The sequence below is a fragment of the Vanessa tameamea genome, chromosome 25, assembly GCF_037043105.1.
Source record: "Vanessa tameamea isolate UH-Manoa-2023 chromosome 25, ilVanTame1 primary haplotype, whole genome shotgun sequence".
NCBI lineage: Eukaryota > Metazoa > Arthropoda > Insecta > Lepidoptera > Nymphalidae > Vanessa > Vanessa tameamea.
The window spans coordinates 3,208,004-3,219,223 of NC_087333.1; the positions used below are offsets into that span (position 1 = coordinate 3,208,004).

The following is an 11,220-nucleotide window of genomic DNA, read 5'->3' on the forward strand; positions in this document are numbered from 1 at the left end:
GTTTTCACAAGATGTGAAGTAAAATTGTTGAAATACAAAAATATATTTGTGTTAAACACATCAAAGCCTTTATATACTCGTATCCAGAGACTCGAAATAAATTAATAATAGAAAATACTTTATGTCACTTGTCAAATCTACGCAGTAGGAAACGCAAAAACGAAAACATTTAATAAATTATGATAGTGATTTTAAAATCATTTTGAACAAAGTCAAATTAAAAAAAACTTAAAATGGTGTCTAGTGAGGAAGAGGCGGAGGTTAAAACTGGAGACACAGTTGAATGGGATGTCGACATGGAGATTCAGTTATTTTACGCGATGGCCAATCACAAGCCGGTTGGCATAAACAAACACTTTCAAATGGCTTGTATTTGGGAGAAATTATCTAACTCAATAACAAAAGAGATATCCACACATGATATTTGGAGACATTTAGATACATTATACGATATGACGATGTTGGACGAAACGGAACCGATACCATTTCCGAACCACGAAGTACCATTTAGTTTACCGGAGAGTGAGTTTGGCGCTATGATGAAACAAAAATGTAAAGATAATATTTTAGCTGATGACAGCGAAGGTAACTCTAAATGTACCTGTAGTTTTTAATTATTTTATCACGTTGTGTATAAAATTCATAAAAGTATATTAATGAAATCGTCAATGAAATGAAATTGTGTTCTGTTTAGACGGCCGAAGTCCATCACCAAAAACATCAACACCCAGAAGTAATTCCAGGGGCACAGCTTCTAAGGATGGTACGCCTAAAGGTAATAAAATTTCTTGTGGGAGCTTTATTTAAGTATGCTTATTACACACAACATCATGATATTATAGTAATGACATGATAGCAATAACTGTGTTTCACACAACAATTATTGGGACACAGACCCCAGTTAGGCTTTTATGCATGTATTATATGATTGTTTAGTCAATGATGGGAATTTCTTGTGTGAATTCCTCTACAACCTTCTTTAGTTTAGAGTATATATATAAATTAACCAAATAATTGGTTTATTTATGTGTTATATATTTACCAACAATCAGCATATTATTTATATCATATATACAACAGAGCGTGTGCAAGCTTTAGCTGTTATTTGAAGGTGCACATAAGAATAATGGTGTATTGTATGCACTTGGATGTAGGGTTTTGTGTTTTTGAGTAAGTTTTAATTCAATGGTGTAGACTGTTTTTATGTACTAAGCATTTTATTACATATATATGATACTTATTTATTTATATGTTTTGTTTATGATTTAATCATCCACCTTACTCGATACTATTATTGTTAAGGTCGTAAGGATAGCATAGGTGCACTCGCTACAAAGACAAGAAAGGAAAGCGGCAGCTCTCATGCATCCACAGACACACCGAGTATCAAATCGGAAAAGGAATATGGTAATATACATATATCTCATATGAAATATAATAAAATGGACAAGTTATTATTTATTTGAACTATGGGTTAACTTACAATCCGGTTGCAGTAAAGGTAGATATTGGTAAGGACAATAAGCTTAAACAGTGTCGGGACAGCTAGGAAAGACTATCATAATTAGTCATTGTTTTAATGCAAATTACAATAGTCACAATCTATGTTGGCCGGCCTGAAGTTAGCTGTGATAATCGACTATTTAAAGAAAGATAGATATATTTTTGTTTACTGTCCAAATTAAACAAATAATGACTATTTCTTTTCACGTACAATGTCTTTGCTAAAAGGAGTGAGTCACCCAGCATTGGTTTTCAGCTGTTTTCAGTATTTACGTAATTGTGAATACTTACGATCACTTTTCGCATCTCTAGCTTCAGTATCAGTTCAGTATCTGCAAGCATTTTTTTTTAATGAGAATAGTAGCAATGCCACATTTTTTTTTACCCCTCCAATTAAGCCTAAAGCTTTTACTACTAGTGATGACAGACAATAATACGAATTGCGCTATTAACGCAATGCTTTGGGTGCTTTTGCACACGGATATTTCGTGGTATTTTTTGTTTTCTTTCAAAGAAATTGTTAGTATATGTGACAAAAGAAATATGTACCCATATCTCGAATGCATTAAGTTTTTTATGAGAATCTATAAAGTCAAAGAAGGCAGTTGACAAGCCAATCTTCTGCCGCACTTCTGCCGAAGTGGCATCGTTCGAAAACTATTTCAAAGTACACAAATAATTATTCATTCTATATCAGCACGAAAAATTTCGTGTCTCGTACATAGATTATATCTCAAATCAAGCTAAATACCCAATTCGATTAGCAGCGGACGAGGAAAAAAAGGAATTACATTTTGAGTAAATCCTGGTTTCGCTTCAGGGACTCATGAATGAAATGGTATTGTCGTATAATCATTGCATATTTTTCGATTTTCGATTTTAAACAAGATAATAATATCGTTTTTTACCAAACGAATGAAATTATGTCCGAATTATCCGAATAGTTAACTGAAGAAGATATTTAACCTCGCAATTTCAAAATTAACCACATAAAATATTAAATAATAATTATTACTCAGTTCATTGCAAACATGTCACGTGAAAGTAAATAAATGAAAGTATTGTATAATTTTCGTGACTTGTTTGTAAACTAAAATATTTAAAACTTAAAGATCGAAGGAGAGACTCTCGAGATTCAAATGCATCAGGACCAAGGGAGAATTCTTCTAGCCGAAAAACAACATCACAAAGGGATAAGCCGCCTAAATCTAAAGTTAGCTCAGTTGCAGGTAATAAATATTTTATCTTATCTTATCATGTCAATTATATGTAATATTTTACCATAAATTACATTTGCCTTAATTATTATATGTCTGTATCAGCCTGGGATTCCCCACTCATTGATGAGGACAGTGGCTCTCGACGCGGGCGTCGCCGAGCAAACACATCAACACCACCAGCCACCACCCCAGCCAAACGCCGGCGAATGTGACATTCGCATACACATTCTTATCACCATTTCTTCTGACACACACAACGCCCGTGGTGGGGAAACCGCACCGGCCAGGCGCGGGCGAGACGGAACCACGCTGTGAACGTGTTTTTCTTCTAGTGGTGGTCAATGTCACAGACTGTTGTGTGATTTGTGAGATATTCAAATAACTTTATACGGTGTTACTTAAACTTGATATGATTCGTTGTAATGTCATGAAATTGATCTTGAAGTGAATACAAATGGCGTCGGTAGTGAGAAGCTAGTATTTTTTATAATAATTATAATGTAAATAGTATTAAATTAATTAAAAATACAATTTTCTTTATTTACCTATATTTACAGTATAAGCTTTAAATTTCAAATCACTGTAATGTGTTGATATTAGTTGTTACTGGAGAAGGTAGCACCCCCTCATTTATTCTACCATCAAATAGCAATACTTAGTATTGTTGTATTTGAAGAGTTAGTGTGACAGTGTAACTACAGGCGCAAGGGACGTAAATTGTTGGTCGAGAATCTGGACTGTTCCATATTCGAACATTGACTCTCAGTGACTAGAAAGACAATAAAAAATATATCCCTATACTTGTATGAATATTTATAAGACTAACACTCTAAATTTGTATTAATTATTGGGAATTTAAATTTATCTGGTTGTTACTGACATATTTTTTAATTTGGGGATAAACCTGGAACAGATTTTTATCATCATTATTGTAACATGGGAGTTACCAAGGTTATTGGGGCATTGGTGATATAATGCATGCTTAAAATTTGGTTCAGTAGTTTAACTGTGAAAGGCAACAGACAGACAGCCAGAGTTCATTTATAATATTTGTATAGATAGTTTTATTGGATCGGAGATGAATAAAGGCATACAGTATGTCCCAATATATTACTATATTTAACGGGAATCCAGTACTGAGTGATAGATGAAATACTGAGAAGTAAGAGTGGTGGTAGGGACCATGAGCTTCAAAAGGTAACGTTGACAATAAAGGTTTTGACCTTGATAATCAATTGATCATCTTATAACAGGCTAATCACAAAATGATAAAGATCCCTATTTATTCTTTCGTAGTTCGTAGATGGTTCATTCATAGTCGATTTTCGTCGTTAAATGAATAATTAAAAGAAAAATTACTTGGTATGCTCTGAAAAAAGCCATATACGTCCGTAGTGGACGTATATATTTACATGTACAAAATATGTTTATTAGTTTTAGCATGTTAAAAAATTTAAGCAATTCGTTTAATTATGCCTTTTTGTACTGCCTAATTAGGATAAATATGAAGGAAAAAATATATATTAAAGTATCATTATTATTATATTTTTATCAAGGCTTTACGGCGTGCTACTTCGCCATCATTAGTTTGAAGAACTATTATGAAGAAAACTGACATTAAAGCTGTCAGCTTGACAGGGTCTAGGAACCAGTTGTGATCTTAATGCTCAATACCATGTTATTAGTTATTTTTATATTTGCAATGAATTTATACATCAAAATATAAATATAGCATTTATAATAAACACCTAAGCTAGCAATAAACATGGCAAATCATTACGAAGTGCCTAACTGGTAGGTTACATATCGCTTCGCGGTAATTTATTTAGTTTACCATGCCGCCATTCGATACTGACTTGACTATCTTATTATCATAGATATCACGCTTTATTTACGCTGATTATAAACGAATAACATTAACGAAAATATTTTTAAAAATAGAATAAATCATTGCTATCTATAATTACATAAAAATGCCGTGCATTGTTATCTAAAAACTGTTTTATTATTCGGTTAATAGGGCTGGAAAACCACCAACGGGACTCCACTTAGATGTTTTAAAAGGAGATAAATTAATACAGAAATTGATGTTAGATGAGAAGAAATGCTACCTCTTTGGTAGGAACCCACAAATGAATGACTTTTGTATAGACCATGCAAGTTGTTCAAGAGTTCATGCAGCATTTGTGTATCATAAACATTTGAACAGAGCGTTTTTGGTTGATTTGGGCAGCAGTAAGTATAGTCTAGATTAAAATAAATTTTATTTATTATTTTACGTATCTCAAGTTTATTTTAAAATTAAGAGAAGATTATTATAAGTATATTAAAAGCTGTAATAAAAATATAACAAGTATTATTGACTATAGACTAGTTTGTCTGTCAATGATTTTAATTATCAAGGACTATAATAATTGCTATTTATTATAATAAATTTATTGTTGTTTTTCTGTAATTATTAATATACATTTAAATTTTTTATTTTTGATTTTAGCTCATGGCACATATATTGGACAGATGCGCTTGGAAGCTCACAAACCAACCCAACTACCTATCGATTCAACATTTCACTTTGGGGCTTCCACAAGAAACTATGTGATTAGGTAATAGTTTGAATGATTAATTCATAGTAATTGATGTAAGATTTAAAAATATTATTATTTTATTCAGGATAAAAGGGTGTTATTTTGATCATTTTTCCAATATCAGTATTTCCTCATCTTAACCCATTATTATGGTTGGCCCAAATTTTGTTCCAAACTTGAGAATGCTTGTATGTACAATTCTTATTTTCAAACACATTTTTCAGAGTTGGATCCTAAATATAGACAAGTACTAATGATATTGAATGTTGTGTTTCATCAAAAATCTTATAATTTACCTTTCTGTTCTCTTCTTCTTTGGGTTATGATAAAATTTATTGTCTTGTACTTCCATTATCGTACATCAACTATGTTTTATGAAAAATTTTACTGTGAATTTTTAATTATGAATTTTTAATTCAGGGAAAGACCGACAGGAAACTCTCGGGGTATCATGGAGGATTTACCCAACTCTGAGATGGAGGGTGCACTACTTGGATTGCCAGAGACACAGACAGAGTTAGATGTGAGTTCTTATAATATAATTTCTTTATAAAAAATAAAAATTTATAGTGTGACTATACCTAATACATCATTTATTACTTTTTCTCTAAACGAAAAATAAATAGAATATAATTACTTTTTGTTTCTGAAACATATTTATTACAGAATCTAACAGAATTCAACACAGCACATAACAGAAGAATTTCTATGTTGGGTATATCTACTGATGATGGCAGTGATGTTATTAAGGTAATTAGTATTATTATTTAAAATTCTATCAACTTCTAGAAATGTTTCGAGAATTGATAAATCAATCAAAAATAATACAAATATAATATGTATGACTAAACCCATTCTGCCAATGTTCAGTCAATTGAGGTAAATGTGAAACTCCGACTAACTAAACAAGTAATTGTTACTCACAGCCACCGACTGGTACAAAAAGATCAGCATCAATGCCAGGTGGTGTACCAAAGAAGCAGAAACGTAATGTTTCTTTCAATGAGGAAGTGGACATCATTAATCCAGAAGACATTGATCCAACTGTGGGTAGATTTAGGAACTTGGTACGATCAACTATAGTACCAAATGCAAATGCTCCACCCAGGAAGATAAAATTACAAAGTGCTGACGAAAGTGAGTGCATTAAGACTGTTTTTAATAGGAATATTTGTATTATTCACTAATCCAATTGAAAATATAATTTTTATAGGGATATGGCAACTTGTAGTACAGTTTTATTGCAAATTCCATCGATACTTATTTGATCAATGTTTGTTAAAAAAAAAATCAATAGGAATTTATGAAGTATATAAAAACAATATAACTATTTATACGCACAACACTATTGAATATTTGTTTAATGTTGCCAGTCAACATATATTAATATAAAACAATATAATTGATAAATTATATTGTGTTGTTTCATTTCAGATCACCACCACCATTCATTGAGACTGCAAGAAATATCAAGAAGCAATAATCTCTATTCAGATCTTCCAGCACCAAGTTCCCATCTAAGTCTAATTGGTGCAAGGTAATTTTTTTTATTGATTGCAAAATTATCTATAATAAATTAAATTATATTTTCCAACTGTAGTACTATTTCAATGTTAAAATCAATTAGAAAAATAACCCCACTAATTATATGATTTCATGATTTTTTTTGTTTTCGTTAAGTTAAATTTATTGTCATTCATGTCAATATAACTAGTAAATTTCATGCTCTGACTGTGAATGTAGAATGTGTTACCGAGTTACCTAGTACAAGAGTTACAAAATAAAAGTGATACAATTGATGGTTCTATTAAATATATATATACGTTTAATAGCAATGTCAATAGATAGAAGTTGACAGTTTTGAAATATCTGCCTTCCAGAACACGAATGTGTAATCATGTATTATGTATTAAAAAAAAAACATTTTTTGCGTCAAGGTTGGGCCTGCTGTTACCGAATCCTGCACCTGATGTGGAGTTAGAAGGACCGGAGCCACATCTAAATGTTCATCCACCACTACCAAATGCAGGTTTGTACTATTATTATGAAGTTATTGATGGTAGGGCTTTGTACTTGGTGATAGGGTTTTGTGCAAGCCTCTTTGTGTAGCTACCTTCCACCCATCAGTCATTCTACCGCCAAATAAGAATACTTTGTATTGTTGTTTCTGGTTTGAAAGATCAGTGAGCCAATGTAACCACAGGCACAAGGGACATGACATCTTAGTTCCCATGGACGCTAGCGCATCGGCGATGTAAGGAATGGTTAAAAAAATGTAGTTCACACCAGGTGACCCGTTTGCTCGTCCGCTTGAAAGTTATATTAAAACAAAAATATCAGAAGAGTGCTATTGCGTACGTCCTTGAAGGTTCTTGACAAAATTTTAAATACATTGTCATAGTAATTTTTAAGTTAATATTATTAATTGCAAAATTGGCTGTTTCCTACACCTAAACAAAAGATTAGATATTATTGGGTAAAAATTGCATTGAAATTTTAGTTCTTAGTCTTTTTTCATTGAAATGGTTATCTGTCAAAAATTATAAAGTTTATGTGCATATTTGTTAAACATATTAGGCTATTGCTAAAATTGTTGTGTGTGGTTTAATTTTTTCTTTTCCATTTCATATATAATATATTATTGGGTCAAAAATTAAGGGGTACCACATATTGTATTTTTTATTATAAAATATTTTAATACTCTTTCAGCGTCCGAAGAATCAGGGCCATCGAGTGAACCCAAGAAGAAGAAATACGCAAAGGAAGCCTGGCCGGGGAGAAAACCTGGACTTATACCTAGTGTTTGAGTTGAACAACACTCTTAGGTTTAAGTTGTAGATTATAAAAAGGACTTTCACGAAAAACCTTTTTTAAATTCGCCACAGATAATAAATAAAGAGCTATTTATAACGAATTTGTTCTGGTTTTATTTATGTTCTAATATGTATAATAATAATAAATAATAATGACAAAGTTCAGTTTTAAATGATAATCGATAAAAATGGTTTTGAATAGTTAGGTGTTTTTCCGTTATTCTATTATTAAAAATAGCGATTTAATTAGAGGCACTCTTACGTGCTAAAGTTGCGTCTCCATAAAAAAAAATTGGCAAGTTCTTTTATCGAAGTTCTTTGTTGACAAGTTCCGGAAATCATCTAAGTTGTCTGTAAAAGTGTGTTTAACAAAGATAATAATTGTTGGTGATATTTGAAGAAACTAGTGAACATCAAACATAATTTGTCCTTTATTTCAGTTATAACTCTATATGGTTAAAGTATTGTCTGTCTTTATGTAGAGCACGTACAAATTTTTGCAAATTAATCTGCAAAGAAAAGTAACTTAAAAAAATTGCAGATTTTAAAATAGAACGAAACCATAGATGAAATTCGTTATAAATAGTTTTTCATAAGATTTTTGTAAAATCATTTACAAATCCAATAATATAATTCCAATGGTTCGTTATATTGTAATTACGACAATTTTAATAATATTTTAGCTAAAGAACCAATGAATGAAGAAGTTTTTTTTTTATTAAGCATAAATTAAAATTTGCGTGACGACAATATTCCGAACCGAGAATATTTGTGGTTTACAGAAGATAGTATTAATATATTAATGTTTTTTTATATTGTAGTAATAAATAAAACAAAGAACACAGTCGATTAGCGACAGGAATTGTACTGTCGATTGCGGCTAAGACATGGTCACACGACACATTCGATACAAATTCGCCGAATTAGTAAATAAATATAAATCAAATCTCGCTGCTCTATCACTCACCTTAATTATTGTGAGTTATAAGTGACCTGCTGAACTCCTGAAACTCCTAAAGCTACGGGGCAATTTGGTAGGTATTATAATAAAAAAACAACTAATCAAAAAATAAAAATGTTTTTTGTGATAGTTGGCAAACGAGCAGGTGGCTCACCTGATGGAAAGCGACGACAATCGCCCATGCATCTGCAACATCGGAGGGCGTGCAGGTGCGTTGCCGGCCTTTGAGCCTTTTGAAAGTGTCTTAAAAATCGCGCTGTTGTGGATTTTCGGACATCTAGGTGGTGCGTGTGATATTTGGAATTTTGACGAGATGTCCGAAGGTGAAATTCAGCAGCCAAGATTAATCCAAACAATTCCTCGGAACATTCCCCGTGAAAAAATCCGTAGAAGATGCAGAGTTATCCAACATCTCTACACATAGCCAAAGGATCAAGCAGATCGGAAAGGGCTCGCTCGTCGATAATTTGAGCTGCTCTACGTTAGATACGGTCAAATGGAAGGAGCTTGTACTGGGGAGCATCCGCCCAGAGGTGAGAGCAGTACTCCATGTCAGACCGAATTTGCGCCCTATATAGTCTTAGGCGATGGGCCGAGGTGAAATACTGTGTTGCCTGTGTTCAAATCAGTTTTGGGTGGAAGTTTGCAGGGTAATGTATATCATATATTTTTTTTAGTTTTATCATTCTCTTACTTTAGAAGTTACAGGGGGGGAAACCCATTTTACCACTTTGGAAGTGTCTCTAGCGCAAACTATTCAGCTTAGAAAAAAATGATACTAGAAACCTCATTATCATTTGTGAAGACCTATCCATTGATAAACCACCCGTGGGTTCGATGAAAAAAAAATTTTTGAGTTTCAGTTCTAAGTATGTGGAACCCCAAATATTTTTGTTTTTTTTTCTATTTTTGTGTGAAAATCTAAATGCGGTTCACAGAATAATCTACACACCTAGTTTCAACAGTATAGTTCTTATAGTTTCGGAAAAAAGTGGCTGTGACATACGGACGGACAGACAGACAGACATGACGGTTCCGTTTTTTGCCATTTGGCTACGGAACCCTAAAAATACAAAATTACTAGTTTTTACTAATGTAGTAAAAACAAGTCATTTTGTCTATGTCTAAACCTCATTGTCCGTGATTAGTTATATTATTACTACGCCGCTGGTACTGCTACTCTTGTAGTAATAATCAGTATATAAAGTAAATAGTAACCGAACAAGATTAAGAACTCAATAGTGATAATTATACAATATTAGCGCGATTCCACAAACTCTACCTCCGGTAACGCCGTCTGAATTTCGTACATTTTGTAGGACACTTTTTATACACTACTTTCGCACACTAAGCACACTTCACAGTTCAGATGCACTGCGATTTCTCATAGCATTGACTGCGAATATGAATCTTAAAATCAAATGGGCTGTTTGCATGCATTCTTAGTACAAAAAATATAAAAATATATTTTCCGAAGGGAAGCTTTATTTTACATAATTTTAATTTGATTATAGAAATAATTGTAAATTAGAAAAAGCTAGATAATTAATTGACTAAGTTAAGTTATTTTTAAGTACTAGTGATTGTTTGTAGTGCGAAGATTACGAATAAGTTTTTTGTCTTTGAATTATGTAATAAATAATTGCTTATTTGTTTTTATAATTATTTAGTTCCTTGATATTATGAACTCTTATCGATTGTTATTTTTTTTTTATTTGAATACAAATATAGTCGATTAAATTGTTTTTTTTTAATTAACTAATATATATAAAAATTAGTGGTCGTTTTGCCGAGATGGCCCTGTGTTTAGAACGCGTGCATCTTAACCGATGATTACGGGTTCAAACCCAGGCAAGTACCAACGAATTTTCATGTGCTTAATTTGTGTTTATAATTCATCTCGTGCTCGGTGGTGGCTTATATTGCAAAAGTTGGCTGAACCCTACGAGATAGATCAAAATAATGCACTACAGTATTGCGCAACTTAAAAAGGTCTTCAAAACAGTCCGCGAGAAATATTGGCTTATTTTCGAAGCGTTTTAAGCAATACAGCATTGATCCTTATCCAATTAAGTACTTTAAATACATTCTGAATTGAATATAGATCAATATGGTCCTTTAGAGCATGTATTTTAAAT

General features: G+C 32.1%; 2 protein-coding genes across 2 annotated transcripts; both read left to right on the plus strand.

Annotated features, from left to right (window-relative positions):
- Nucleotides 1-118: 118 nt before the first annotated feature.
- LOC113403504 (MRG/MORF4L-binding protein) lies at nucleotides 119-3,254 on the plus strand. The gene is made up of 5 exons (XM_026644081.2): nucleotides 119-585; nucleotides 695-775; nucleotides 1,303-1,407; nucleotides 2,616-2,732; nucleotides 2,826-3,254. The coding sequence occupies exons 1-5, from the start codon at nucleotides 234-236 to the stop codon at nucleotides 2,933-2,935; spliced, it is 765 nt and encodes a 254-aa protein (XP_026499866.2). The 5' UTR covers nucleotides 119-233; the 3' UTR covers nucleotides 2,936-3,254.
- A 1,100-nt stretch (nucleotides 3,255-4,354) lies between these two features.
- LOC113403502 (nuclear inhibitor of protein phosphatase 1) lies at nucleotides 4,355-8,222 on the plus strand. The gene is made up of 9 exons (XM_026644079.2): nucleotides 4,355-4,517; nucleotides 4,744-4,958; nucleotides 5,218-5,326; nucleotides 5,729-5,831; nucleotides 5,975-6,058; nucleotides 6,235-6,445; nucleotides 6,743-6,845; nucleotides 7,246-7,337; nucleotides 8,018-8,222. Exons 1-9 carry the CDS (start codon nucleotides 4,489-4,491, stop codon nucleotides 8,113-8,115), a joined length of 1,044 nt encoding a protein of 347 aa, XP_026499864.1. The 5' UTR covers nucleotides 4,355-4,488; the 3' UTR covers nucleotides 8,116-8,222.
- Nucleotides 8,223-11,220: the final 2,998 nt, after the last annotated feature.

Coding starts and splice junctions, on each gene's coding strand:
- LOC113403502 (XM_026644079.2), top strand. CDS start 4,489: ATGGCAAATCATTACGAAGTGCCTAACTG. Junction 6,059..6,234: donor ATGGCAGTGATGTTATTAAG/GTAATTAGTATT, acceptor TGTTACTCACAG/CCACCGACTGGTACAAAAAG. Junction 6,846..7,245: donor CTAAGTCTAATTGGTGCAAG/GTAATTTTTTTT, acceptor TTTTGCGTCAAG/GTTGGGCCTGCTGTTACCGA.
- LOC113403504 (XM_026644081.2), top strand. CDS start 234: ATGGTGTCTAGTGAGGAAGAGGCGGAGGTTAAAACTGGAGACACAGTT. Junction 1,408..2,615: donor CAAATCGGAAAAGGAATATG/GTAATATACATA, acceptor TAAAACTTAAAG/ATCGAAGGAGAGACTCTCGA. Junction 2,733..2,825: donor TAAAGTTAGCTCAGTTGCAG/GTAATAAATATT, acceptor TGTCTGTATCAG/CCTGGGATTCCCCACTCATT.